General features: G+C 50.5%; 3 protein-coding genes across 6 annotated transcripts; all 3 read right to left on the bottom strand.

Annotated features, from left to right (window-relative positions):
* Positions 1-214: 214 nt before the first annotated feature.
* On the bottom strand, positions 215-27,301 carry C5ar2 (complement C5a receptor 2). Of its 4 annotated transcripts, none has more exons than XM_074057818.1 (2): positions 27,237-27,301; positions 215-2,875 (listed from the first exon to the last, which is right to left on the bottom strand). In XM_074057818.1, exon 2 carries the CDS (start codon positions 2,868-2,870, stop codon positions 1,857-1,859), a length of 1,014 nt encoding a protein of 337 aa, XP_073913919.1. In that variant the 5' UTR covers positions 2,871-2,875; positions 27,237-27,301; the 3' UTR covers positions 215-1,856. The 4 variants fall into 4 exon arrangements, with proteins under 4 accessions (XP_073913919.1, XP_073913918.1, XP_073913917.1 ...); XM_074057817.1 differs by lacking the exon at positions 27,237-27,301 and adding an exon at positions 9,191-9,312; XM_074057816.1 differs by lacking the exon at positions 27,237-27,301 and adding an exon at positions 8,937-9,060.
* C5ar1 (complement C5a receptor 1) lies at positions 14,507-17,253 on the bottom strand. The gene has a single exon (XM_074057815.1). The coding sequence runs from the start codon at positions 17,134-17,136 to the stop codon at positions 16,087-16,089; it is 1,050 nt and encodes a 349-aa protein (XP_073913916.1). The 5' UTR covers positions 17,137-17,253; the 3' UTR covers positions 14,507-16,086.
* On the bottom strand, positions 17,308-27,328 carry LOC109697536 (C5a anaphylatoxin chemotactic receptor 1-like). Its single transcript, XM_020181209.2, has 2 exons — positions 27,237-27,328; positions 17,308-19,501 (listed from the first exon to the last, which is right to left on the bottom strand). The coding sequence occupies exon 2, from the start codon at positions 19,493-19,495 to the stop codon at positions 18,446-18,448; it is 1,050 nt and encodes a 349-aa protein (XP_020036798.2). The 5' UTR covers positions 19,496-19,501; positions 27,237-27,328; the 3' UTR covers positions 17,308-18,445.

Here is a 27,328-nt window from a genome sequence, read left to right as displayed (position 1 = left end):
GATGTCACCATGGTAACAAAACGGTGACTGACAGATACCCTGAAGGAGAATGCGTGTAAAGTGACGTCCTGAGACATGACTGCATACACAGGTACCACTCTACTGTGATGTAAGCCTTGATTCTAGAGCCACATCGTCTTCTAGAACTTTCTGCAGTGGTACCAGCCCCAGGGGGCTATTGGCGTAGCTGTAACAAAAGACCACAAACCAGAGATGTGAGAAAATACAGTGTATTCTCTGAAAGGGTTGGGATTACAAATCTGCAGTCAAGGTGTCAGCAGGTCTGGTTTCCTTCAGGAGGGTTTGCAGAGAGTCTGTTTCCCTTTTTTCAGTTTCTGGAGGCCATCTGCATTCCTTGGCTTGTGGCGCCTTCCTCTGATCACATCTGTCACTGGCTCTGATCTCTTGTGTCCATCTTTAAAGGATCCTCGTGGTGGTCTTGGGCCCACCAGAGCAATCATAAAGAATCTCTCCATCTCAGCATCCTTAATTTAATCATTTCTGCAAAGTATCTTTTTTCACATAAGGCTCTCAAATTCACCGTTTCGGGGGATTAGGGTATGAACCTTACTGGAGCCACCATGCTGCGGGCAACAGGGTCTGAGAAGCCAGGGTGTGAGTGTGTCCTCCAGTGGAGAGCAGTCTCGAATGCCAATGCCAAGCTTGGGCATGGCCTTTCCTTCATGATATGTGGTGGTACTCACTCTTGTAATCCCGGCTATCTCAGGAGGCAGAGATCAGAAGGATTACAGTTTGAGGCCAGCCGGAGTAAATAGTTCACAAGACCCTATCTTGAAAATACCCAACACAAAAAAGGCCTGGTGGAGTGGCTCAAGTGGTAGAGCACCTGCCTAGCAAGTGTAAATCCCTGAGTTCAAACCCCAGTGCCACCAAAAAACAAAAACCATCCATAATCTATCAGCCTCCCTTTTACTCTGACCCAAGGCACCCTCACCTCTTGCTAGGACTATGGCAGTAGCCTCCCTACTGGACCTCTTGATTTCCCCCCTCATTGTCTAATCTCCACCAGCAAGCAGAGGGATCGTATTAAAATTTAAGTGGAATTGAGACATTCCTCTGCTCAGAGTAGGGATGTCTAGTTTAGAAAATAAAAATACAGGATGCCCAGTTAAATTTGAATTCCAGATAGACAATAAATAACTTTTTTGGTGGGACTGGGGTTTGAACTCAGGACCTTGCCTTTACTAAGTGAGTGTGGCACTACTTAAGCCATGCCCCCGATCTTTTTTTTTTTTTTCTGTTTTTCAGATAAGGTCTCACATTTTTGCCAGGGACAGTCTTGGACCGAGATCCTCCTACCTCTGCCTTCTGAGTAGCTGGGATTATAGGAATAAACAACAAATAGTATTTTCATATAAGTATGTCCCATCATGGGCAAGTGCTCTACCACTGAGCTACTTCCTTAGCCTGCCTCAGAGCTCTTGCATGTGCTGTTCCCTCTGCCTGGAACAATTTTCTCCCAGATTTAAGCCTGATTCCTCTCTCCCTTATTCAGGTTTTGGCTCACATATCACCTTTCCTGAGGGCCCTTGCCTGGCTGACACATACTGTCCCACCCAGCCTTCTTTGTCCTCTTTAGGCTTTGTAGCACTTATCACCTTTGATAAACTCCATAGTCCTTTGTTTGATTACTCATTGTCTGTCCCAAGGGCAGGATTTATATCTGTTCTCGTTACTGCTATACTCCACTGCCTGTTACCTCAGGGCCTTGCACAGAGCAAGTGTGTAATGAATGCTTGTCAAGTGAAGAATAAAACAGAGATCATGAAGTCCCTAGATCCAGCTATGCACTACATGAAATGAGCTAGGAGATTTGAACCCAGTGTCCCTCTCTCCTACACCTCCATCTCTGACACCAGGTCATGGCTGGTGGATTTCCTGCTTACCACACTTTCCTTCTGGTCCTGGGGCTCCCTCAGGGCCCAGTGACAGGCAGCTCGCAGTGACCTGCAGAGCTGAGCCCGCCCAAAATACAAGAAGATCATGGGGTTGAGGCAGCTGTGAGCCAAGGCAAGGCCCACGACCAAAGGCTCAGCCCTCAGGGCCCGGGCCAGGAGCACCGAGTTGGGGGCAGCCAAGGTGAGCACCAGCCCCAGCAGGTGGTAAGGGGCCCAGCAGACAAAAAAACCCACCACGACGGCTGTGCTCAGACTCCAGTAGCTTCGGGCCACTCGTCTCAGGAGCACAATATGACAGCTGACCACAAACACCAGCGGTCCCAGAAAGCCACATATGAACCGAATGGCGTTTACCGTGACCTCGGCCGCGACTGAGCCATTGTAGTCCACGACACACTGCAGCTGGAAGGGGAAGGGTTCATGGTGCAGGTGGCGATAGGCAGCAGATGGCACAGTCAGCAGCAAAGCCAGCACCCAGGCTGTCCCCCGGGCCACCTGCACCCCACGGGCCCGCCGATCCATGGCCCACCAGGGGATGCTGAGGGACATCAGGCAGATGTCAGCGCTGAGAGCAGCCAGAAGCAGGACACTGGCGTACATGGACAGCAGGATGGCGGAGGGCAGCAGCCGACAGCCCACTGCCCCAAAGGGCCAGTGTCCCCTCCAGGCAACGGGCACTGCCAGGATGGGGAGAGCCAGGCAGCACAGCAGGTCAGCCACCGCCAGGTGCAAGAACCACATGGCCCAGATCCTCTGGCCAGATTCCTTCCCGGTCACCCAGGCCACCATGGCATTGCCCGGCACCCCCAGCAGGAAGATAGCAGCGTACAGAAGGAGCGGGGCCACACGGAGGGTGTCCATGGAGAGGCAGGCACCATCTGGACAGTCCACAGGGACATCTGGGAGGTCACTGTAGTCCCCATACTCATAGCTGAGAGAGTCGTTCTCCATCTCACCTGGACAAGACAGGATGAAAAGTCAGTGGACAGCAGGCGCCGGTGGCTCACGCCTGTAATCCCAGCTACTCAGGAGGCAGAGATGAGGAGGATGGCAGTTCGAAGCCAGCCCCAGCAAATAGTTCTCAAGACCCTATCTCGAAAAACTCATCACAAAAAAGGACTGGTGGAGTGGCTTAAGGTGTGTAGGCCCTGAGTTCAAACCCCAGTACCACAAAAAAGGAAAAGAAATAAAGAGTTAAAGCAAGCACAAAGTTTATTGAAAGGACAGCAGAGCTCCCTGACGGGTGGGACTTAGTGAAGGAGCTAAGCCAAAGGAAGGCTGAAGTCTAAGGGGTAATATAGGGCTCTGCCTGACACAGGCTCCCCTATTCTACTTTGAAGCTGAAGCTATAATTGGCTGTCTAATTAACTTCTGCCTCCTCATCCCCATCCTTATCAGACTGGATATGCCAGGATGGTCTTGTTTGTCCACCTTGTCCTTGAGCCTGTCACATACGTTTTATGACTACCTCTTGTTATCTTGGTGAGATCCACCATTTTTTATGTTTATAACCCCCTTCTGCAATCTTGGGAAAGTTTGCCGTGTTATCTTCCTTAAGGGCTCTGCATTTCATCTCTTTAGACGTTTGTTTTTAAAGATGCCTTCCCATCTCCCTCATCTAGGAGAGAGACCTCTGCCTTATTATCTGCGTGAAAAGCACGCTCCTCACTCTCCTTAGCTGTTTGCTTTCAAGGATGCCTTCCTTGGGCCTTTATCTAAGACAGAGTTACTTCTGCCATCTGTTCCCTTCACCTCCTCAGAACCATTTCTGCCTCACTGCTCCTCTCACACTGGGATTTGAACGCAGGGCCTTGTGCTTGCAAGGCAGGTGCTCTACCCCTTGAGCTACACCCGCAGCCCTTTCTGCTTTAGTTATTTTTCACATAGTCTCCACTATTGCCTGGAGACTGGCAGTGGACCTCAGTCCTCCTACCCATGCCTCCGAGTAGCTGGGATTACAGGCATAGACCACCATGCCCAGCTGATTGGTTGAAATGGAGGGAAGGAGGAGGTCTCAATAAATTTTTCCCCAGGCTGGCTTTGAACTATGACCCTCCTACCTCCAACTCCCAAGTAGCTGGGATTACAGGTATCAGCCACCACACCCAACCCTTTAATTTTTTGCCATGCTGGGGATGAACCCAGAGCCTTGCACACAGGCAAGACTCAGCCACTGAGCCACACCCCAGCCACACAGCTTGGAGTTCTAGAATATTACAGTCTCAGAACTCAAGCATGTCAGAATATTGGATTTCTAGAATACTAAACAGCATCAGACCCAACATGTGAGGCTGTTGCGATTCTAGAATGCTAGTGTGTCAGAGCACTAGTGCCTTCACATCTTAGAAGTGTGCAAAGTTATCACATTAGAACCCTAACATGATTCAGATCGTGGCAGGCCAGGCATTATAGGGCATGACTATAATCCCAGCACTCGGGAGGCTGAGGCCAGAGGATCATAAGTTTGAGGCCAGCCTGGGCCACAGAATGAGATAATGTTTCAAAAATATGTATACATGGGAATTCCAAACCTTTAAACTATTGGAACCCTGGTCAATTATCATTTGGAGTGGAGTACAGCACAGCAATGGAACTTTCAACATGGACGCCATGGTCTGTATCTGGGTTACCAAACATGCTACAGCTCCCAGAAAAGAAAGAGAGAGGGAGGAGGAGGGAGGAGGGAGGAGGGAGGAGGAGGGAGGGAAGGAAGCTGGGCAAGGTGGCTCACGCCTGTAATCCTAGCTACTTGGGAGGCTGATTCCTACTTGGGAAGGATTGACTCCAGCAGGGCAAACAGTTCTAGAGACCCCATCTCTAAAATAACCAGAGCAAAATGGACTGGAGCTGTGACTCAAGCCACACCTGCTTTGCAAGAGCAAAGCCCTGAGTTCAAACCCCGTCCCACCAAAAAAAAAAAAAAAGAAGAAAGAGATCAGGGGCCTGGTCATTGCAGAGCCAGGTGGAGCACCGTGAGCTTCATCTTTTATTCTACGTGCGATGGGAGGCACGGGAGGGACTGAACAGACAGGTGACATCATCCACCAGTGATAAGAATAAAATTTCTTGGTTTTAGATTTTGTTCTCATTTACGGCTTTGTGTTATGTGCCTGCATCCAGCTGCTTTAAACACTGTGTGGCCTTAGCTTCCTACCAGCACTCCGATTCTGACTCCATGTTGTGAAACCCATTCTGCAGATGGAGACACTGAGGCACAGAGAAGGTAAGTCACTTACCTAAGACCTCTCAGCTAACTGGAGGGCAGAGCTGAGTTTCAGCAGCCTTAGTCTCATGGCGGAGCCCAAGCCCTGGAAGTGTCAGCCCAAATCTGAGTCGGCGACCCTCGGTGGCAGCCGTGGCTGGCTGTCCTGGTTTCTTCCTCTGAGGAATGACTCATGGATGTGGACCCACCTCACCGGCCTGGCAGGACTTGAGGAGCACCATGCTTTGGGTTCCCTCCCCTCAGCCCCGTGACAAGGATCTGACACCCTCTGCTGACTGCTGTGGGTTGGCGGGCACAGCCCCAAGTCAGCAGATGTTGACGCAAGAGGAAGGACAGGGAGGAAGTTGGGACAGTCTTCACCCTGCCAGGTTAACAACAAAAATGCCAAGCCACTTTTTTTTTTTCCTGTGGTACTGGGGATTGAATCCAGGGACTTGTGTTTGTGAGCCAGGCTCAATCCCCAAGCCACTTTCTTTTTTTGAGTTTGGAGTTTGGGATTCTGAGATCCTCTTGTTTTCACTCCCAGAGTAAAATGTGTGCAGATTTTAAACCTCAAACCCTCACCAGCTGTGTGACCTTTGGCAAGTTGCTTAACCGCTCTGTGCTTCATTTTCCACGTCTTTAAAAGGGAAAAAGAATGTACCTACCCTGGAGGATGTTTTCGAACTCAGTGTGCTAAATGAATGTGTTGGGGAGGGGAGGGCTGAGCACAGCACTGGGCCATGACGGCGTGACACAGGAGTTAGCAGTTGGTTATCATCAACCACATGTCCATCCTCCTCCCCTCTTGGACTCCACCCTGTCCAGCTCTTGCTGATTACAGTCCAGGAAACTTTCTCTCCTTTTTTTTTACTTTGTGGTGGGACTGGGGTTTGAACTCAGGGCTTCTCTCTTGCAAAGCAGGTGCTCTACCACTTGAGCCACACCTCCAGGCCATTTTGCTCTGGTTATTTTGGAGATGGGGGTCCCATGAACTATTTGCCCAGGCTGGCCTTGAACTGTAATCCTCCTGATATCAGCCTCCCAAGTAGGTAGGATGATAGGCGTGAGCACCAATGCCCAGCACCATGTAATGTGTCTTCAGTCTTTCCCCATCTATCTTGACACGTCATAGGAGCCTCAAAATCAGTCCACGCTTGTGCCATGCTTATTATCCAGCCTTGGACGACTGCTTAATAACGATGCTGGTGCAGCACTCACGCCTGTAATCCCAGCTACTTGGGAGACTGAGATCGGGAGGATCAAGGTTCGAGGCCAGCCCAGGCAAATAATTCATGAGACCCCCATGTCCAAAATAACCAGAGTAAAATGGACTGGAGGTGTAGCAGTCCAGTAGTAGAGCACCTGCCTTGCAAGTGCAAAGCCCTAAGTTCAAGCCCCAGTCCCATCAAACAAATTTTAAAATCCATAAATAAATAAACTATAATAAGGAGCATCAGGACAAGCGTTGTTATCTTATTATTTTTACACTCAATACTTTATATGTGCATGCTTTTGTACTCTATATAAGCGTATATCCCTAGCTAGAATACAATTCTCACTTTCAGTAATTAAAATAACTGACAATTACTGTGCACCTATTTTGTGCCAGAATTAACCGTTTTTACCAGGTGCACCTGTAATCTCGATACTCAAGAGGCTGAGGCAGGAGGATCTCAAGTTCAAGGCCTGCCTGGGCTGCTTAGCAAGACCCTGTTAAAAAAAAGAAAAAGCCAGGTGTGGGTGGCTCCCGCCTGTAATCGTAGCTACTCAGGAGGCAGACATCAGAAGGATCGTGCTCAAAGCCAGCCCAGACAAATAGTTCATGAGACCCTATCTGAAAAAACCCTTCACAAAAAAAGGCTGGTGGAGTGGCTCAAGGTGAAGGCCCTGAGTTCAAATCCCAGTACTAAAGAAAGAGAGAGGGAGGGAGGGAAGGAAGGAGGAAAAGAAGGAAGGAAGGAGGGAGGGAGGGAACAAAGGAAAAGAGAGGAAGGGAAAACCATGTTTGTAACAATCCTAGATGGGAAAGAACTGTCTCCATATCAGGAAGCACAACCCCCCTGCTCTGGGCCTGTGGGGGAGAATCCCCGAAAGCCACACCAGGATTCCTCCCACCGCCATCTGCCCTGTCCCCCACCTGGAAAAGGGCACACAGGTTCTCTAAAAGTCTTGTCTGAAGGCTGAGGCTGTGGCTCGGCCTGCCTAGCACGCGAGGGCCCTGGACTCCATCCCCAGCACCGTCAGGAAAGGCACCTAGAATGTTCCCAGCAGATAAGGAAACCCTGTCACAATTCACCTCCAGCAGTGTGCAGTGTTCACACAGCTGAGTCGTCTACAAGAAGGGGAAGGAATGAATCACACTCAGGAATGTTGATGGACTCCATGACACCATGTTGAGGAAAGGAAGCCAGACACAGACACACGGGCCGGGGTGGGGAGGTGGGGTGACTGAGTGTTTCCATTCTTAGAAAATTCTGAACAGGCAAAGGAGAAAGTGCAGTGGTGCACGCCTGTAGTCCCAATTCAGGAGGCTGAGGCAGGAGGATCACTTGAGCCCTGGTGTTCGAGGCCAGCCTGGACTACATAGCGAGACCCAGCTCAGAAACAAGCAAATAAGAAAAAGCCAGGCATAGTGGTGCATGCCTGTAATCCCAGGATTCAGGAGACTAAGGAAGGAGGATTGAGAGTTGTAGGCCTGGGCTACATAGTGAGATCCTGTCTCAGAAAGGAGGGAAGGAGGGAGGGAGGGAAGGCGGGAAGGAGAAAAAACCCTGTAATCTCAGCTACTCAGGAGGCAAAGATCAAAAGGATCACAGTTCAAGACCATAAAGTTAGCAAGACCCCATCTCAACAAATAAGCTTAGCATGGTGCACCTGTCATCCCAGCTACTTGGGAGACCATAGGTAGGAGGATCAAGGTCCAAGCCAGCTCATCTGAAAAATCACTAAAGCAAAAAGGGCTGGTGGAGTGACTCAAGTGGTAGAGCACCTGCCTAGGAAGTGCAAAGCACTGAGTTCAAATCCCAGCACCACACACACACACACAAAAAGACAAAGGACTCTGGCTTGGAAGGCAGCTGCCCTTGGGGTACCTGGGGGCAATGCTGGGTGTTAGGTCCCTGGCATTCTTGGGGTGGGCAGAAGGACCCAAGGCTACACCTTAAAACCAGACCCCCTGATTTATGACCACTTGTTTCTCCCTGCCTGATTGTTTCTCGGCTTGCAAAACAACTCAGGAACTTCCACTTATTCAACTAGCCAGGCGTGTCGACCTGTTCCATCTGGTGATCACAGATAATCAGAGACCAGATTCTCCCTCCCCCATGGCTTGGCCCCTCCTATAAAGCCCACTACCCAATTCAGCCAAGCCGCCTCACTCTGAACCCCAGAGTGACGGCCCTGCGGTCTGGACCAATAAACCTTTCCTTTCCACACGTGGCGTGGTCTTTTTTCGGCAGTACCTTACACTGGGTACCTGGATGCTGTCACCTTACGAAGAGCCACAGTCGCCCAGCTCTGACGTGACATGTGCCAAAGGGCCAGCTGCCCTTTGGGGATTTACCACCAGCTGCAGGAACTCCTGCAGGTCTGACACTGTCCCCCATACACTGCATGTAACAAAACGCTTGCCTGCTTTCCCAGGAGTGTACTGTGGGGCGACCTGAGTGAACTCCAGGAGTCTGGGCCTCTGACAGGAGTTCCAGCCCGGTGGTGGTGTTCCTCACACCTGGAATTCTCGCTCTGATTCCCAGATTCCAACAGAGGCCGAGACCAGCAAACTTCTCCCTCCTCCCAGACTCCCTCATCCTTACCGTCTCTCTGAGAAGGTCCCCAATTTGACCAATCTGAGTCCGCAGGCAGGACCCAGGAGGTCCCCGAAGTGCACCGGATTCCCTGGGACCTGCCACCTCACAGCCCAGCAAACGTCTACAATCAGGAAAAGCAGGAGTGGCCTCTCCCCAGCCCCAGGGCATGTTTGTCCTGTGGTCCTCCCATGACTCACAGATCCCAAAGTGACACAGCCAAGGTAAAGCAGGATAGAGCTGACCCACATCCCAGCCCTCACCTCCTTGTTGCCGGTTTCCTGAAAATCAGACTTGTGGGTGGTTTAATTTCAATGTCTGGAGGTCTGGGCCTGGATTCAGACTCCCCACAATGTCCCCTGAGATCCTGTGACAAGTTCCAAGTGCCCCCTGCCCCCTCCCAGGCTCCAACTGGGAGCTGGGCCCCTCCTGTCTGCAATCTGCAGACAGGTAAACACTCTTCTTCCTCACATTTTCCAAGGATGATGGTTCAGGATCACGCCCTGCTCAGAAAGGTCAAAGGCCGGCGCTGGAGGCTCACATCTGTAATCCCAGCTACTCAGGAGTAGAGATCAGGAGGATCGAGGTTCAAAGCCAGCCTGGGGAAATAGTCCTAGAGACCCTATCTCAAAAAAAAACTTCACAAGGGCTGGCAGAGTGGCTCAAGGTGTAACCCCTGAGTTCAAGAAAAGAAAAGGTCAGTCAAGCATAGGGCTGAAGTTTCTGTGGTAAGCAAAACACAAGTTCTATCACCTTCTGGGTCTCAATTTTCCACCAGGAGAACAAGGCCAAGTTGACCATAGCAGTTCTTAACCTCCTCTCCAAGTTCACAGAGGCTGAGAACGAGCCTCGAGCCTCTATTTTCCTGTCTGTGAAGTGGACAATCTTGAGTATTAAGTAGGTGACTCAATTTAAAATGCACACAACATAGCCAGGCATGGTAGGGCACGTCTGTAATGCCAGCACTCAGAAGGCTGAGGCAGGAGGATGGAGAGTTGGAGGCCAGCCTGGGCTGCATAGCAAGACCTTATCTCAAAACAAAACAAAATCAATATTGAGACAATTCTAGAAGGTGGTTGACTTAACTCATATGAAATTGCCATTTTTGTTGGGGGGATGAGGAGCTACCAGCTGAATATGAGGCTTCCTTTTGGGGTGGCGAAATGTTCTAGAACTAGAAACAGTTTCACAACATGGTGAGTTCACTACGTGCCACTAACACCAGTGGCGTGGTGTGTGACCTCTACCACAGCTGGGGGGGTCTGGCTACATAGCCCAGCCTGGCCTCTGGGATCTCTGATTTTCCTGCCTCAGCCTCCCGAGTAGCTGGGACTACAGGCGTGTACAGTGGCTCCTGACTCCACAATTTTTCAAAAGCAATAGATAGTATTAAAATCCTCCTCACCCCGAAATAGGCAGAATCTTGGCTATTTCATAGGGCTCAACCTGATGGAGCCTCACACAGTGAGTGGCTTCAATAGGGAGTCATAGTCTTGTCTTTTGGACAATATAATTAATATATGCTGTGCAATATTTGATCATAGAAAAGAATGTCTGAACATATGTACAAGTTATAAAGCATAACTATGCCAGGTGTGGTGGCTCACGCCTGTAATCCCAGCTGCTCAGGAGACAGAGATCAGGAGGATCACAGTTTAAAGCCAGCCCAGGGAAATAGCTCGCTAGACCCTATCTCAAAAATGCCCATCATGAAACAGGGCTAGAGGACTGTCTCAAGTGGTAAGCACCTGCCTAGCAAGCATGAGGCCCTGAGTTCAAACCCAGTACCACCAAAAAAAAAAAAAAAAAAAGAAAAAGAAAAATACAAAACCCTCACACACAATCATAAGATAAACAACTATGAAAGCACATCTTAGAATTTTTGACTATCTAGACCAAGAATCAGTGTCTTAATCTGTTTTCTGTTGCTATAACTGAATGCCTGAGACTGAGTGATTTTTAAAGAATGAAGGTTTATTCATTCGGCACTCAGGGTTCTGGAAGCTGGGGAGGCCCAAGGTTGAGGGCTTTCTTGCTGATGGGGACACTTCTGAGTCCTGAGACAGTGCTGGCCACCAGTCACGTGCTGATACAGTGACTTTTCTTATAAAGCCACAGTCCCCTCAGACTGATCCCTCATAGGGCCACCCCTATGGCACCATTGGACCTCAACCCCACTCCAAAGTCCCATCTCCAAATACCAAGAGATTAATTCCCACCCTCCCTCTACTTCACCGTTGGGGAATAAATTTCATCATGACCAGTTTTACTGAAAAAAGTAAGTAAATATTTTCACTTTTGCAGGTCAAGAAGCCATTCTAGGTCTTGTCACACCTACTCAACAACTGCCCAGTAGCCTGAGGGAAGCCATAGGTGGAATGGATATGACTGTGTTTCAATAAAGCTTTATTGACAAAAACAAGCTTTGGGCCAGATTTGCTGACAGCTGAGCTCAATTAAACGCTGAAGGCTGCATTACAACCACAGACTCAGAATGTCACTCAGGCCACTTGACCCCAGGGATCCCACACTGTGAGTCACAGACCATTTGATCCACAGGCTTCTAAGGATGTCACCCCAGAACCTCAGGGGGCTCCTAGGTAGTAGAATTTTGTAGATACCCTGAGTGTCACCCAGGGAAGTGCGGCCCTGAGGGCCTCACACAGTAGCCGCTGGCGCATGAAGCTACTGAGCACCCGAAATGTGGCAGGTCCAGGTAAGAGGTGCTTTTGTTTGCTTGCTTGCTTGTTTGTACTGCGGAGTGCTGGGGACTGAACCCAGGCCCCCACACATGCTAGGCAAGGACTCTACCACTGAGCCATGTCCCCAGCCCTTTTGTTTTTGAGACAGAGCCTCACCAACATTGCTCAGGCCGGCCTCGACCTTGAGGTTCTCCTGCCTCTGGGGCTACAGGCATGCTCAACCATGCTCGGACTTTTTGCTTCTTTTTGCTCGTCTGTTAAGGAAGGCAAAGTCACATATGTGGCCCCCAGAGCAGCGTCCTCACGAGGCACAGGGAGGTCACGTGGCACAGACACAAGGGGAGGTGCTGTCCCCCAGCCCAGGTCTGAAGAGAAGATGGGGGAGTGAAAACCTAGGGTGCACGGGGCTGGGGCTGGGGCTGGGGACACAACCAAGCCAAGCCTGTCATGTACTTCCTTTCCCCACCACTTCCCCTTTGCTAGTTGTTGACCCAGCAGATTCTCCAGACCACAGGTTAAGCAATAGCCTGGCCTTTCAGCCAACTTCCTTCCACGACAGAGCCGCTCAAGCCCAGGCACAGGCCACCTGGGTCCCACTCACTGGCCTCTCAGTGTTCCTAGATTATTGTAGGAAACAGTGATTGGGACAGTATCTCCTTCCTGAATGGGGTTGGGAGTGGGGGAGGGGGGAAGTCACTGGCTACCACTTCCCATCCAGACCAGGAAAGGTAATGATGCCCAGGAACAGAGGTGGAGTGTGGGGAGGCAGAGAAGAAGTCATGGCACCTTCCTGGAGGAGGTAGCACTCTGCAGGAGGAGGGCAGTGATAGTCTTTGAAAACCAGGCTGTCCAGGTATGGTAGTACACACCTGTAATCCCAGCTACTCTGGAGGTAGAGGCAGGGGCTAGCCTGAGCAATGTTATGGGACCCTGTCTCAAAACAAAATAACAACAAAAGGGTTGGGTGTGTGTGGCTCAAGTAGTAGAGTGCTTGCCCAGCAAACACAAGGCCCAGGGTTCAATCTCCAGTTCTGCTAAAAAAAAAAAAAAAAAAAAAGGCCAAATTTAAGAGCAGATGTGTTGGTCAGCTTTCTGGTACTGTGACAAGTACCTGAGACCATCAGCTTGTACTGGTAGCCTTCCATTGCCATAATGAAACACCTGAGATAATTTACTTAGAAGGAAGAAAGGTTTATTTGGGCTCATGGTTTCAGAGGTTCCATCCCATGAAACCCTGCTGCTTGGGCCTGTGGTGAGGCAGAACATCACTGGCTGGGAACCAGGGAGGAGAGGGGAAGGGGGAGGAGGAGCGAAAGGGAAGGGAGGAGGAGGAGGGAGAGGCACAGGGAGAGAGAGAGAGAGAGAGAGAGAGAGAGAGAGAGAGGAGAGGCCCCAGGGTCTGGATATCCAATTCAAGGCCACACCCCCAACGACTTAACTTCCTTTCATTAGGCCCCACCTCCCAGAGGCTCCCCTACCTCCCAATAGCACCCAGAGCTGCAACCAGGCCTTAAACAGAGGGATCATTTGGGGCCATTGCAGATCCAAAGCCTAACACAATTTATGAAGACAGATTTGTTCTGACTCACAGTTCTTGAGGTTCTGTCTATGATCCGCTGGGCCCTGGTGCTTTGGGCCTGTAGCAGGAAAGTGCATCATGGCGGGAGCACACAGTACAGCAAAGCCACTACCCTCATGGCTAGGAAGCAGAATGTTCCCATCATTCCTTTCAAGGACACAACCCCAGTGGCTAAAAGCCTCCCCCTAAGTTCCACCCCTTTTTTTTTTCTTTTTTTTTTTTCTGGTGGGACTGGGGTTTGAACTCAGGCCTTCTCTCTTGCAAAGCAGGTGCTCTACCCCTTGAGCCACTCCTCCAGTCCATTTTGCTCTGGTTACTTTGGAGATGGGGGGGGTCTCCTGAACTATTTTCAAAGAATTAAAAAGTGCCAGGTGTGATGGTGCACACCTGCAATCCCAATATGCAAGAGGAGGCAGGAGGAGCATGAATTCAAGAACAACCTGCGCTACACTGATCCTGTCAGAGAGACAGAGAGCGAGAGAGGGGAAAGGAGGGAGGGAGAGAAAATATATCAACAATGTATTTAAACTGGACTCAGAGGCTCATGCCTGTAATCTCAGCTACTCCTGTAATCCCAGCTACTCAGGAGGTGGATATGGGAAAACCATAGTTCAAGACCAGCCAGGGTAAAAAAGTTCACAAGACCTCATCTGAACAAAATCTGGAAATTTTGGCATGCCTGTCATGCTCGCTACTCCCTGCTGAGGACACGCCCCAATGACTAAGGACCTCCCGCTAAGCCCCGCCTCCCATAGCTTCCTCCACCTCTGCAGCGCCCCCCTGCAGGCCAGTTCTCAATCAGGATGGACACTTGTGCACCATCCATAACACCCAGATTACTATTGCTATTTCTGGTTTCTTTTGGGATACTGGGGATGGAGCCCAGGGTTCATCCAGGCTAGGTTAGCACTCTAGCACTGAGCTACATCCCAGTCCTTTTGTTTTTATTTTGCTGACGTTGCTCAGGCTGGCCTTGAACTCAGGACCCTCCTGCCTCCGCCTCCCAAGTAACTGGGATTACAGACATGAAGCACCACACCCACCTGCTGCTATTTCTCCTCTTCCTCCTTCTTTACCGTAGTGGGGTTTAAACTGGGCTTCTTGCTTGCTAGGCTGGCACTTGAGCTGTGCCTCCAGCCCCCAACTACTTTCTTTTTACTTTTTTAATGTCCTTATCAGAAAATTTCAAACTACACGTGATTCACCATACTTCTCACATTGGTTTGTACACGGCTTCTAGCCGAACACACACACACATACAATCTAAGCAGAAATTACACTTTGTAAATAACTGAACATTTCCACACTGATTATTTTTTTTTATTTTCATCACAGAAATCACACATAGTAGTTTTTCAAAAGCTTCAAAGGTTAGCTACCATGGGGTTCCTGACTACAGTTCTGGAAATGACAGTGCTGTACACATGGAGGGTGGATTCGTGGCCAACTGGGGTCAGGGATGAGGCTGGGGGGTGGAGGGAAGAGGATATAAGTGGAAAAGTGGGGACGGGAGTGGGGACGGGAGTGCCCCGGACCTTGATCGTATCAAGGTCAACATCAGTTGTGAGTCAGCAATGTAGCTTTAGGGAAGTTGGGAAAGCCTACTCAGGCTCTCACTGTACTATGATAACATCAGTGAATCTGGAACAGCCTATAAATAAAAATGCCCTTATTTGGGGGGGGGCAGTACTGGGATTTGAACTCATGGCCTTGCACTTGCTAGGCAGGCACTCTACCACTTGAGCCACTCTGCCAGTCCTTTTTTTTTTAAGTACAACCAGAACAGAAGTTCTCAAGGTAGAAAAAAATTAGTTAAATTCCCCTCTTACCCACTCCTGGAAGTTGGATATGTAACTGCCTAACCAATGTTCCCCCAACTCAGACTCCTCTCAGTTTGTAACGTAACTACGTAACATCTTTTTACTTAGTACTTAAAAATCAAATAGCAGCCAGGCACAGCAGCATGCACCTGTAGTCCCAGCTACTCAGGAGGCTCAGGCAGGATGATTTTGAGATCAAGACCAGCCTGGGGAACATAACCAGACCATCCCCCATCTCAGAAAAAATAAAAGAGTAACATTTTAACATAATGTTTTTCTTTAAAGAAGCTCACGAAAGCATGAATAAGCTGATACACTTTTGCTTTGTCCTGAAAAGAGTAACTTTGGAGATGCCATCTGTCCATAAAATAAATATCTAAGCAACTTGTCAGAAGCTGGAATATTGGCTGGAGACCTAGCTCAGAGGTAGCTCTGCCGCCCAAGCATCATGCCCTGAGTTCAAAGCCCAGTAAAAGGAAAAGATGAAGAAAGTAAAATAGGTACTAATTAATAAGAAAAGGGGGGGAACGAATTAATAAGAAACAGTAAGAGAGGGGTGACGTGATCAAAGCACATTATATACGTGTATGGAAATGTCTCCATGAAACTCTTAAATTAATTTGAGTCAAGTGCCAGTGAGTCAGTGCCAGTGGTTCACCTCTATAATCCCAGCTACTCTGGAAGCAGAGATCAGGAGGATCACAGTTCAAAGCCAGCCAGGGCAAATAGTTCCAAGACCCTATCTTGAAAATACCCAACACAAAAAAGGGCTGGCGGAGCGGTTCAAGTGGTAGAGCACCTGCCTAGCAAGCACAGAGACCTGAGTTCAAACCCTGGTATCTCCAAAAAAAAAATCCAAACAAACAAGGATTGGCTGGAAAGATAGGTTGACTGTCCCCTACAGGGAAGTGTTCATGGAGGATGAGGACAGAGAAGATGGAAAGGTTGGGGACAAGTCCATAAAAGCCATACCCACTCACCGCCAGGGCTGAGTTAAAATGAGCAGAGTGAAAGGAAGGAGGACCATGGGGACATGTAGTGGCCTCAGAGGCCTCGCCTTACACCTCCTGGCTCTTTTGAGGTTGCGTGTCTATCGTGGAGCGTGTGAAAGACTTGCTTTCTCTACTCAGGGACTCATCGGTCAGCACGTTCCGGAGGACACTGGGAAGAGACTTTCGGAGCTGGACCAGGAAACCCCAGCCAGCAGTGACATAGATGATAGGGTTGACACAGCAGTTGACATAGGCGAGGGACACGCACAGGGCGTCCAGTCTTTGCAGCCAGTAGAAGGCAGCTGAGGACTGGGGCAGGAAGGCCATAATTGTCCCCGTCACCTGGTAGGGGAGCCAGAGGACAAAGAAGCTGACCACCACAGCCACCACCACCTTGAGTGTCTTGGTGGAGCGCGTGGCCTTGCGACTCCAGGTCCGGAGCAGGAGGAAGGTGTAGCAGGTGATGAGGATGACCAGGGGCACCACGAAGCCCAAGACGAGCCGGAGCATAGCCACCGTCCTCTCCACGTGGAAGCCATCTTTACCATAGTCAATGCCACATGTCGTGTGGGAGGAGAAGGGGTCTTTTCTCACCACACGGAACAGGAAGGAAGGAACGCTGAGCAGCAGGGCACAGCCCCAGGCCATGGCACAAGCTGCCCAGGCCACCCTGGCTCGGCGAAAGGACTGGCACCAGATGGGCTTGAACACCAGCAGGAAGCGATCGGCACTGATGGTGACCAGGATGAGGATGCTGGAGTACATGTTAAACAAGATCAGCGAGGGCAGGACGCGACAGGCGGCGGCACCAAAGGGCCACTGCTTGTGCAGAACAATGGATGCGAACAAAATGGGCAGCGCCAGGCAGGACAGGAGGTCAGCCACCGCCAAGTTGAGGAACCAGATGGCGTTGATGGTGCGCCTGACCTCAAACGCTGTCACCCACACCACCAGGGTGTTACCCAGCACACCCACCAGGAACACAAGGGAGTAGATGGCCAAGACCAGGACATCCTCGAAATACAAGCGTTTGAGACTGTTGTCCACAGGGACATTGGGGTCCAAGGTCCCCTCAGGGTAGTTGTAGTAGTCATCAACAGAGGTGCCATTATCCATGGTGCCCTAGTGAATAAAAGGGAGAGTCTGAGTTCTCTACCAGTACAGCCACTCACTGTCCCTTCTCGATGGTCAGCGCACACGACGCACTGCTTGTTACAGATTTGGGGGAGGGCAGTACTGGGATTCAAACTCAGGGCCTCCTGCTTGCTAGGCAGGCACTCTACCACTTGAGCCACTCTGCCAGTCCTTTTTTTTTTAAGTACAACCAGAACAGAAGTTCTCAAGGTAGAAAAAAATTAGTTAAATTCCCCTCTTACCCACTCCTGGAAGTTGGATATGTAACTGCCTAACCAATGTTCCCCCAACTCAGACTCCTCTCAGTTTGTAACGTAACTACGTAACATCTTTTTACTTAGTACTTAAAAATCAAATAGCAGCCAGGCACAGCAGCATGCACCTGTAGTCCCAGCTACTCAGGAGGCTCAGGCAGGATGATTTTGAGATCAAGACCAGCCTGGGGAACATAACCAGACCATCCCCCATCTCAGAAAAAATAAAAGAGTAACATTTTAACATAATGTTTTTCTTTAAAGAAGCTCACGAAAGCATGAATAAGCTGATACACTTTTGCTTTGTCCTGAAAAGAGTAACTTTGGAGATGCCATCTGTCCATAAAATAAATATCTAAGCAACTTGTCAGAAGCTGGAATATTGGCTGGAGACCTAGCTCAGAGGTAGCTCTGCCGCCCAAGCATCATGCCCTGAGTTCAAAGCCCAGTAAAAGGAAAAGATGAAGAAAGTAAAATAGGTACTAATTAATAAGAAAAGGGGGGGAACGAATTAATAAGAAACAGTAAGAGAGGGGTGACGTGATCAAAGCACATTATATACGTGTATGGAAATGTCTCCATGAAACTCTTAAATTAATTTGAGTCAAGTGCCAGTGAGTCAGTGCCAGTGGTTCACCTCTATAATCCCAGCTACTCTGGAAGCAGAGATCAGGAGGATCACAGTTCAAAGCCAGCCAGGGCAAATAGTTCCAAGACCCTATCTTGAAAATACCCAACACAAAAAAGGGCTGGCGGAGCGGTTCAAGTGGTAGAGCACCTGCCTAGCAAGCACAGAGACCTGAGTTCAAACCCTGGTATCTCCAAAAAAAAAATCCAAACAAACAAGGATTGGCTGGAAAGATAGGTTGACTGTCCCCTACAGGGAAGTGTTCATGGAGGATGAGGACAGAGAAGATGGAAAGGTTGGGGACAAGTCCATAAAAGCCATACCCACTCACCGCCAGGGCTGAGTTAAAATGAGCAGAGTGAAAGGAAGGAGGACCATGGGGACATGTAGTGGCCTCAGAGGCCTCGCCTTACACCTCCTGGCTCTTTTGAGGTTGCGTGTCTATCGTGGAGCGTGTGAAAGACTTGCTTTCTCTACTCAGGGACTCATCGGTCAGCACGTTCCGGAGGACACTGGGAAGAGACTTTCGGAGCTGGACCAGGAAACCCCAGCCAGCAGTGACATAGATGATAGGGTTGACACAGCAGTTGACATAGGCGAGGGACACGCACAGGGCGTCCAGTCTTTGCAGCCAGTAGAAGGCAGCTGAGGACTGGGGCAGGAAGGCCATAATTGTCCCCGTCACCTGGTAGGGGAGCCAGAGGACAAAGAAGCTGACCACCACAGCCACCACCACCTTGAGTGTCTTGGTGGAGCGCGTGGCCTTGCGACTCCAGGTCCGGAGCAGGAGGAAGGTGTAGCAGGTGATGAGGATGACCAGGGGCACCACGAAGCCCAAGACGAGCCGGAGCATAGCCACCGTCCTCTCCACGTGGAAGCCATCTTTACCATAGTCAATGCCACATGTCGTGTGGGAGGAGAAGGGGTCTTTTCTCACCACACGGAACAGGAAGGAAGGAACGCTGAGCAGCAGGGCACAGCCCCAGGCCATGGCACAAGCTGCCCAGGCCACCCTGGCTCGGCGAAAGGACTGGCACCAGATGGGCTTGAACACCAGCAGGAAGCGATCGGCACTGATGGTGACCAGGATGAGGATGCTGGAGTACATGTTAAACAAGATCAGCGAGGGCAGGACGCGACAGGCGGCGGCACCAAAGGGCCACTGCTTGTGCAGAACAATGGATGCGAACAAAATGGGCAGCGCCAGGCAGGACAGGAGGTCAGCCACCGCCAAGTTGAGGAACCAGATGGCGTTGATGGTGCGCCTGACCTCAAACGCTGTCACCCACACCACCAGGGTGTTACCCAGCACACCCACCAGGAACACAAGGGAGTAGATGGCCAAGACCAGGACATCCTCGAAATACAAGCGTTTGAGACTGTTGTCCACAGGGACATTGGGGTCCAAGGTCCCCTCAGGGTAGTTGTAGTAGTCATCAACAGAGGTGCCATTATCCATGGTGCCCTAGTGAATAAAAGGGAGAGTCTGAGTTCTCTACCAGTACAGCCACTCACTGTCCCTTCTCGATGGTCAGCGCACACGACGCACTGCTTGTTACAGATTTGGGGGAGGGCAGTACTGGGATTCAAACTCAGGGCCTCCTGCTTGCTAGGCAGGCACTCTACCACTTAAGCCACTCCCCAGTCCCTTTAGGCTATTTTTCAGATAAGATCTAGCTTTGGTTTTTTTGGGGGGATGGCGGTTGGTTTTGGGCTGGCCTCAGACCTTGATCCTCCAATCTGTGCCTTCCATGTAACTGGGATGATAAGTGGACACGCACCAGCACACTCAGCTTTTTTGTGGGTTTTTTTTTTTTCGCAGTACTGGGGCTTGAACTCAGGGCCTACACCTTGAGCCACTCCACCAACCCTATTTTGTGATGGGTTTGTTTTCAAGATAGGGTCTCACAAACTATTTGCCCAGGCTGGCTTCAAACCTGGATCCTCTTGAGTAGCTGGGATTACAGGTGTGCAACACTATTCCCAGCTGAAATGTTTAATATCATCCACAAATGCAGGTGATATTAACGGGCAGCTTCCCCCCAGATCACCATTATCCCTTTTCTCTGCCTTTCACCCACTGAGACATATGCTCAGCTCTGGGCTCCCTCTTTGCCGGGCTACCCAGAGAAGGCACAGGTTTGACAGAGCCTCATTTAACCTTGGGCACAAAATTTAGGAGGAGCCAGGCACCGGTGGCTCACACCTGTAATCCTAGCTACTCAGGAATCAGAGACCAGGAGGATTGAGGTTTAAAACCAGCCCAGGCAAAATAGTTCATGAGACCCTATCTTGAAAAATCCCATCACAAAAAGGGCTGGAAGAGTGGCTCAAGGTATAGGCCCTGAGTTCAAGCCCAGAACAAAAAAAAAAAAAATTTAGGAGGGTACTCTCCCAAAATTCAGTCATCAATATACTTTAATGCAATTTTTTTTGCAGTTTTGAGGAACTGAATCTTTGGTCTTAAGCGTACTGTGCAAGTCTTCTACCACTTGACCTATGCCCTCAGCCTTCTTGTTTTTATTTTGCTTTTGAAACAGGGTCTCACTATATAGCCCCAGGCTGGCCTTGGACTCTCAATCCTTCTGCCTCCACCTCCCAAATGCTGGGATTACAGGGATAACCCAGTGTACAGATGAGGGATGAAGAGGCCCTTGGGTGGGGGGAGGGAAAAGGCATTAGAAGACAAAGTATGGTGTCCTGGGTCCTCCAGGAACACATTCAAACCCTCAGTGAGGGCACAGTGACACATGGTATAATACCAGCACTGCGGAAGCAGAGGCAGGAGGGTTACGAGTTTGAGGCCAGCCCAGGCAAAGCTAGTGAGACCCTGCCTCAAAAACCAAATGCAAACAAAAGGGCCGGGAGCATGGGCTTCAGTGGGAGAGTGAGTGCCTGCCTAGCGAGCACCAGGCCCTGGATCAATGCTTAGTACTATCAGAGAAAAAGGAGAGAAAGGAAGGGAGGGAGGAAGGCAGAGGAAGAGGGAGGGAGGGAGGGAGGGAGGGAGGAAGGAAGGAAATTATTTGCTCTAGACTTACTCATAGCTGGATTTTTCATGCGCCTGAGTTTGTAGACTGGGGTTTATACCTACTAAGACCCCACTTTGCAGATGAAATGAGATAAGAAATGTCAGCGCCTAGCACAGTGCCTGACACACAGGAGGGGCTGGACATGGCAGCCATTGCTGCCGCCATGTTGATGTCATGACCACTGAGGCACTGAGACCAAAACCCTTACTCCTCCTTTTCTCCAGTCCCTTTAACATCCTGAAGCGAGCCCTGTTATGGCCCCTGGGCACATGATGGTGGAACCAGAGTGGTGATTGATTTTTTTTTTTTTGGCGGTATTGGGGTTTGAACTCTGGGCCTCATATTTGCTAGGCAGGCGCTCTATTACTTGAGCCACTCCCCATCCCTTTTTGTTTTATGTATTTTTCTGAGTAGGGTCTCCTGTTTTCCGCTGGTCAGACTGAATCCTCCAATTTATGATTCCGATGTAGCTGGGAATGATGGAGCACACCACCATGCCCAGCTACTTGTTAAGATGGGGTTTGGGGAACGCTTTGCCCAGGCTGGCAATCCCAAGTAGCTGGGATTACTGACTATGAGTTATTGAAAGGGAAGTGTCAGGAATGGCAAACAAGAAGATGAACAGGGTGTGGTGTTTGTCCACACAGAGCACCAGCAACCAGCCATATAAAGGAATGGAGTGTGATACGTGCTGGGGTGTGACACCTCCAAAACAGGCTGCCAGACGGTGAAAGAAGCCAGGCACAAAAAAGATCTGTAGCTAGGACTGCATTTCTGTGAAATGTCAGGGTAGACATATTTAGAGAGGCAGAAAGCAGATTTGTGGCTGCCTGGGCCGAGGGAGGGGCTCTGGGGCATGGGGGATGCAGGAGTTCTTCGGGGGACGATGGCATGTTCTGGAAATATGGAGGTGGTGGTTGCACAAGATTGTGAATGTACTAATGCCACTGAAATGGGCACTTTAAAAGCTGGATATGTGTAAGAACTTTAGTCAATAAAAAAGACCAGTGTCGTGAAGACACAGAAGAACTGAGGGACTGTTCCAGCTGAAACAGAGACTAAAGAGGCAGAACAGATGGGTGTGGTGGTACATGCCTGTAATCCCAGCAACTGCAGGAAACTTAGAATAGGAGAGTCACTGTCCAGGACAGCCTGGGCAAAAAGCAAGACCCTGTCTCCAGAGAAAAAGAAGAACAATGAAGGGGTGAATTTCCCTAAGATACATTGTAAACGCTTTTTCGAATGTTGCAATGTAACCCCAGTACAATAATATATGATATTATAATAATATGATAATTAAAAAAAAAAAAGAACAAAAAGGCTGCCAGAGTGCCTCAAGTGGCAGAGTGCCTGCCTAGCAAGCACGAAGCCCTGAGTTCAAACTCCAGTGCTGCCAAAAAAAAAATAAATCAATAAAAAGAGCCAGATCACCCAGACACGGCCTGCTCTAGAGCCAGAGCCGGAAAGTCCAAGTCCCTCTGAAGGCTGTGACAGGAATGGCTGTGTGAACTCGGGCGTGGACAGGACATAGTGACTCAGTGATGCTGGACTTCCCACTTTGGTGACTGCCATGCTCATGGAGGGTGCACTCTGGTTCTGCAGAAGTAGACGCTGACATTGTGCGGGGAAAGGGATATGAGGCTGACACTTGACTCCAGTGCAGAAAAAAAGGTGAAGGTGAGAGATAAGAGAGACAGAGAGGAAATGGACAGGTGTGGATGGATGGAGGGATGGATGGGTGGGTGGGTGGGTGGATGGATGGGTGGGTGGATGGATGATTGGGTGGATGGGTGGGTGGATGGGTGGATGGGTGGGTGGATGGGTGGGTGGATGGGTGGGTGGATGGATGGGTGGATGGGTGGGTGGGTGGGTGGATGATTGGGTGGATGGGTGGATGGGTGGGTGGATGGGTGGATGATTGGGTGGATGGATGGGTGGATGGGTGGGTGGGTGGGTGGATGATTGGGTGGATGGGTGGATGGGTGGGTGGATGGGTGGGTGGATGGGTGGGTGGATGGGTGGGTGGGTGGGTGGATGGGTGGGTGGATGGGTGGGTGGATGGGTGGATGGGTGGGTGGATGGGTGGGTGGATGGATGGGTGGATGGATGGGTGGGAGGGTGGGTAGATGGATGGATGGGTGGGTGAATGGGTGGGTGGGAGGATGGGTGGGTGGATGGGTGGGTGGGTGGATGGGTGGGTGATGGGTGGATGTTTGGGTGGATGGGTGGATGGATGGGTGGGTGGGTGGATGGGTGGGTGGGAGGATGGGTGGGTGGATGGGTGGGTGGGTGGATGGGTGGGTGGATGGGTGGGTGATGGGTGGATGTTTGGGTGGATGGGCGGATGGATGGGTGGGTGGGTGGGTGGATGGGTGGTTGAGAGGATGGGTGGGTGGATGGGTGGGTGGGTGGATGGGTGGGTGATGGGTGGATGTTTGGGTGGATGGGTGGGTGGGTGGGTGGATGGGTGGGTGGATGGGTGGGTGGGTGGATGGGTGGGTGATGGGTGGATGTTTGGGTGGATGGGTGGGTGGGTGGGTGGGTGGATGGGTGGGTGGATGGGTGGGTGGGTGGATGGGTGGGTGATGGGTGGATGGGTGGGTGGATGGGTGGGTGGATGGGTGGGTGGGTGGATGGGTGGGTGGGTGGATGGGTGGGTGGATGGGTGGATGGGTGGGTGGGTGGGTGGATAGCTGACAGATAGATAACTGGATAGTTGACGGAGACTGGCTGGTGGAGTGGTGGATTATAGGAGTAGATGGACAGATCTGGAGAAGTAAAAAGCATACTTCCCCTATTCTTGTCATTTTTTACAACTTGAAAATAAGTCAATCAGGTTGAAATGCTGAAGTGTGTCCCTTAGTATTCACTGGCCGCACCACTCCTCAGACGCCCCCACACCCTGACCTCCCACTTGCTAGCCCTGGACGGTGCTGTCCAGGTCCCATGCTCAAGTCACTGAAGGGTTGATGCCAGGCACAGCAGGTGGCCCCAGACTGCTGGGGAAGGCTGTCCCCTGGGATGTGACACAGGAAGTTAATTGCCTCGCCTGTTTTCTTCAACTCTCAGAATGACTCAGACCCAAAATGCAGAGCCTTCTTCCACCTCACTCCTACATCAGCTTCCACACTCCCTTCCTGGCGTGAGCTCACCCTGTCCTCCCCTCCTGCTGACCTCATCATGCTGAGTGTAACACTCTGTGGTTTCCTCGGTTCCCCTGATGCAAACAGCTGGAAACAGACTGGAAAGAAGCCAGGTGTGGTGGTCCACACCTGTAATCCCAGCACTCAGGAGGTCAAGGCAGGAGGAGCACAAGTTTGTGACTACCTGGAAAAAGTTTGGAAGCCCCTGTTTCAAAAAACAGACAAAAAATGAAGGCCGGGATTCAGTGTCCAGGAAAAGGAAGAGGCCATGCTAATGATGACATGCCCAGGCAACAGACCACTATGTAACCATGAAAAAGACCGAGGAGCTGGCAGCTGGTGGTTCACACCTGTAATCCTAGCTACTTCAGAAGCAGAGATTGGGAAGATCGTGGTTTGAGGCCAGCCTGGGGAAACAGTTAGTGACCCCATCTCAACTAATAAAACTGGGCATAGTGGCACACACCTGTCGTCCCAGCTAGGCAGGAAGCATGAACAGGAGAATTATGGTCCAGGATACTCTAGGCATAAATGTGAGAACCAACTTGAAAAATAACTACAGCAAAAGCAAAAGGAGTTGGGGATGTAGCTCAAGTGGTAGAGCACCTGCCTAGCAAACCCAAAACCCTGAGTTCAAATCCCAGTACTGGGAAAAAAATAAAACCAAGAAAGAATGAGGAAGTTGTAATGTGCTAATGTAAAAAGATCGCCAATATGTAATGCAACGTAAAAATGCCAGGCTGATCTGAGCATGATGTCACATACCTGTAATCCCAGCTACTCTGGAGGCAAAGGCAGGATGATCACAAAGTTTGTTCCCAGGCAAACTCACTAAGACCCAGTCTCAAAAACAAAATACAGCCAGTACTAGTGACTCATGCCTGTAATCCTAGCTACTTGGGAGGCAGAGACCAGGAGGATCAAGGTTCAAGGCCAGTCTGAGCAAATGGTTCATGAGACCCCATCTGCAAAATAACCAGAGCAAAATGGACTGGAGGCATGGCTCAAGAGGTAGAGCGCCTGCCTAGCAAGCATGAGGCTCTGAGTTTAAACCCTGCTGTGGGAAAAAAAAAAAAAAAGGAAGACTTGAGATCACAGAGAGCCATGACTTTCCACATCTGGAGCTGGTGCATGGGATGGGCAGCTGACCCACTTCACCTCGCCCCTCCCTTCCTCTCCTCGGTTCCCCCATCCCTCCAATAGGCAAAGTCCTGCCTGCATCCCCTGCCACCAGGGAAATCACAGACCTCACAGTAATGCTCTCGGAGCAGTAAATACACAATGTCCAGGTCTGTGGATTTTTTTGAGCATCCCCTCCCTGTCCCTACGCAGACAGGACATCGTTAAACAATCCGCTGGTGGGCCATCGTGATGCACATCTGTAATCCCAGCACTTGGGAGGCTGAAACAGAATGAGCACGAGTTCCAAGCCAGCCTGGGCTACAAAGAGAGACCTTTTCTCAAAAAAAAAAAAAAGGAAGAAAGCCCAAGTTGGAGGTGGTGTTTCACACCTGTAATCCCAGCTACGTGGGAGACCTTATCTCAAAAGCAAAATAAAAGTAAGAGGGCTGGGGGCATTGCCTAAGTAACAAAGCACTTGGCTAGTACACACAACACCCTGAGTTCAACGCCCCCCAGCTAGTACACAGTAGAAGCAGAAGTTGAACTGAGTTTGGGGTCACCCCTCATCCAATTCTTTCTTCCTTTGTTCCCCAAGCTTCTTATCTAGGCCATCTATAGCCTGTTTCTGGAAAGTTCCACCATACACTGCTCCCCATGGTTGCCTCTGAGAGCAATGACAAGGAGCCAAGGCTCTGGGAAGGGCAGAGAGAGTGACTTTTCTCTGAACAGCCTTTGGTACTTTGGAATATTACAAGGAAAGGAAAAAGGCAGCAGGTAACGGTTGTCTTGTTCTAAAGTTCCATTTATCAGACCTCCAGGCAGGGATGAGGGGCAAGGCAACCTCACCCTCTTCCTAGGCATCGCTTCTTCTTCCGTTTCCTCTTTCGTAAGATGAAGCAAGACTGAGGTTACCTGACGACAGGTGCTAAATCACAGCTCGGCTGTGACCTCAGGTCACAGGCCAAAAGGGGCCACAGGGATGGGCTCCCTCTGAGAGTCAAGATAGAGCAGCCACCAGCCACTGGAGGACCCAGGCCACCTCTGCTCCTCCCTCTGCCTCAGTTTCCCCCTCTCTGTCATCAGAGCATCTGAAACACCCTGCCGTTCTTCCAAACTGGCTCTTTGCAGCCTCCTGACCTGGACTTTTTGGGTTTCTCAGTTGTAGAGTTTTTGTCGTTTTGTGCTGGGAAGGAACCCGGGACCGGGCACCAGTCGGACGTGCTCTACCACCGAGCTGCATGCCAGCCCTGCTGGAGGAAGTCTTCATCATTTTAGGGGGCCTGATTCAAGTGTTCCCTGATTCGAGAAACTTCTCACAAGTCCCCAGTCCTGGGAGGTTACTGTGGCCGCCATCACTTCTTGACAATCTTCCTCCTTGGTCACCTCCCATCCCTGGAGTGAGTTTGGGATGAAGAAGAGATGACAAAGGGGGAGACTGAAAGCCAGTGAGCGGGGGAAAGAGGGAGTCAGAGTGAGAAGAGAGAGTTAGGGAGACAGAAAGGGGCCACACGCCTATAATCCCAGCTACTGGGGAGGCAGAGGCAGGAGGATCACAAGTACAAGGCCAGCCCAGGTCAGCCAGAGAGACCCTATCTCAAAAACAAAACACACACCTGTCATCCTAGCTACTTGGGAGGCTGAGGTCGGGAGGATCATGGTTTGAGGCCAGTCAGGCAAAGAGTTTGTAAGACCCCATCTGCAAAATAACCAGAGCCCAATGGCCTGGAGGAGCGGCTCAAGAGGTAGAGCTCCTGCTTTCCAGGTGCAAAGCCCTGAGTTCGAACCCCAGTCCAAAGCAAAGGGCTGGGATATGCTTCAAGCAGTAGAGGCTTGCCTAGCATGCAAGAGGCCCTGGGTTCAAATCCCAGAGCCTCCCCAAAAAGAAAGAAAGGAGCCAGCTCACCAAGTCTTGGCTCCTCCGGGGCGCTGGGATGTCTGTCTGTAGGTCCTTCCTTCCTGCGCCTGGGCTGTGGTTTTAAAGCCCCACAAGGCAAT

The sequence above is a fragment of the Castor canadensis genome, chromosome 16, assembly GCF_047511655.1.
Source record: "Castor canadensis chromosome 16, mCasCan1.hap1v2, whole genome shotgun sequence".
Lineage (NCBI taxonomy): Eukaryota > Metazoa > Chordata > Mammalia > Rodentia > Castoridae > Castor > Castor canadensis.
The sequence above is the reverse complement of the archived record's forward strand: the minus strand, read 5'-3'. Positions and strand labels throughout refer to the sequence as shown.

Excerpts from the sequence above, each read along its gene's own strand:
- C5ar2 (XM_074057818.1), bottom strand. The coding sequence starts at position 2,870 with ATGGAGAACGACTCTCTCAGCTATGAGTATGGGGACTACAGTGACCTC.
- LOC109697536 (XM_020181209.2), bottom strand. The coding sequence starts at position 19,495 with ATGGATAATGGCACCTCTGTTGATGACTACTACAACTACCCTGAGGGG.
- C5ar1 (XM_074057815.1), bottom strand. The coding sequence starts at position 17,136 with ATGGATAATGGCACCTCTGTTGATGACTACTACAACTACCCTGAGGGG.